Source organism: Priapulus caudatus, unplaced genomic scaffold, assembly GCF_000485595.1.
Source record: "Priapulus caudatus unplaced genomic scaffold, Priapulus_caudatus-5.0.1 Scaffold227, whole genome shotgun sequence".
NCBI lineage: Eukaryota > Metazoa > Priapulida > Priapulimorpha > Priapulimorphida > Priapulidae > Priapulus > Priapulus caudatus.
In genome coordinates, this window is record NW_014577288.1 from 118,559 (window position 1) to 120,478 (window position 1,920).

At 42.1% G+C, this 1,920-nt stretch overlaps 1 protein-coding gene across 1 annotated transcript in view; it reads left to right on the forward strand.

Annotated features, from left to right (window-relative positions):
* LOC106807642 overlaps positions 1-1,920 on the forward strand; it is a 63,545-nt gene that overhangs the window by 6,737 nt on the left and 54,888 nt on the right. The window contains exon 4 of the mRNA XM_014810053.1: positions 1,360-1,486. Within this exon, the coding sequence (XP_014665539.1) occupies positions 1,360-1,486 (127 nt within the window). The remainder of the gene's footprint in view (positions 1-1,359; positions 1,487-1,920) is intronic.

Genomic DNA, 1,920 nt, shown 5'->3' on the forward strand with positions numbered 1-1,920 from the left:
AATTATATGCAAAACACATGAATCTCACACCTGTACTATATTACACCAATATATGCGAAACACATAAATCTCACACCTGTACTATTACACCAATATCTGCAAAACACATAAATCTCTCACCTGTTCTATTACACCAATAATTATATGCAAAACACATAAATCTCACACCTGTACTATATTACACCAATATATGCGAAACACATAAATCTCACACCTGTTCTATTACACCAATATATGCGAAACACATAAATCTCACACCTGTACTACTACACCAATATATGCAAAACTCATAAGTCTCTCACCTGTTCTATTACACCAATAATTATATGCAAAACACATAAATCTCACACCTGTACTATTACACCAATAATTATATGCAAAACACATAAATCTCACACCTGTACTATTACACCAATATATGCAAAACACATAATTCTCACCTGTTCTATATACCTATGCAGCATACCTGTACAATACGACAGTATACCTATAGAATATACGTCTATAAATATTCAATATATATATACTGAATATATCAGTACAATATACCAGTAAAATATAGCTAGACACCTATACAATATACCGGTATATCTATGCAATACACATTTACAATATATCTGTGCAAAATACCAGTACAATATACCAATACAATATGCTGTAATATTCCTACAGAGTGTACCATGCCGTACACATTTACAGTGTACCACTACTCCACTGCACACATGTATATATTTCACCTGCACAATACAACTTTATCTGTAACCCAGCACATGTGTGTGCGTGCACACTACAACTGTGCCATCAAACTATCTTTTATTGTTGTGGATTGTATCAAATATATTCTGATCAGCTAGATTCAGGTGGTTGCCTGCTGGCAATAGGATTATAATCGCTCTATATCAATCTATATAGTAAAACTTCGCGTTCGGTACGAGCTACTACTATTCTATACTATATTTTAATCATTGATTAATTACCTCCGCCCACGGAGTGGAGGAGGTTATGTGATCACTCTCGTGTAGTGTGTTTGTGTGCTCGTGTGTTAGTGTGTTCGTGTGTTAGTGTGTTCGTGTGTTAGTGTGTTCGTGTGTTAGTGTGTTCGTGTGTTAGTGTGTTCGTGTGTTAGTGTGTTCGTGTGTTAGTGTAGCCAGCTCGATCGATATTAGCGATCTGTACGGCGGCTGCGGCGGCTGCGGCGGCTGCGTAACAAGCGGCTGCTACGAGCTACGGACTGAACGAGCTACGAGCTGCTACTGCTATGTCGCTGGCGAAGGTATGCGCTCTCCATGAGTGCCCTCTGTCTAGTTATATTAGTAATTATCACATTACTATAATTCGGTTCTTCATATCGGTTTCTAGGTGTCGAAAAATTATCCGTGCCTGGACGAATTACTCACCGCGCCACCACCGGTTACCACCACTTTATCTGCCAGCTCGCAACGAATAAAGACGGCGAGATACGAGCTGGGATACCTGATGAACGGAGGTGAGTATCGATCTGTGCTTTGCCCTGCAGGAAATCCCTCCCTCCTTATAGCGGTCAGCTCACGATCTCCTCTTTTCCTTTAACCTATCCTTCCCTCCACCCCAGCCCCCTTCCCCATCACCTTAATTCATCCTCCACGCTATCCCTTCAACCTATCCTTCCCTCCACTTCAGCCCCCTTCCCCATCACCTTAATTCATCCTCCCCACTATCCCCTCAATCTATCCTTCCCTCCACCCCGCCCCTTCCTCCATCACCTTAATTCATCCTCCACACTATCCCCTCAATCTATCCTTCCCTCCACCCCGCCCCTTCCTCCATCACCTTAATTCATCCTCCACACTATCCCCTCAATCTATCCTTCCCTCCACCCCGCCCCTTCCTCCATCACCTTAATTCATCCTCCACACTATCCCCTCAATCTATCCTTCCCTC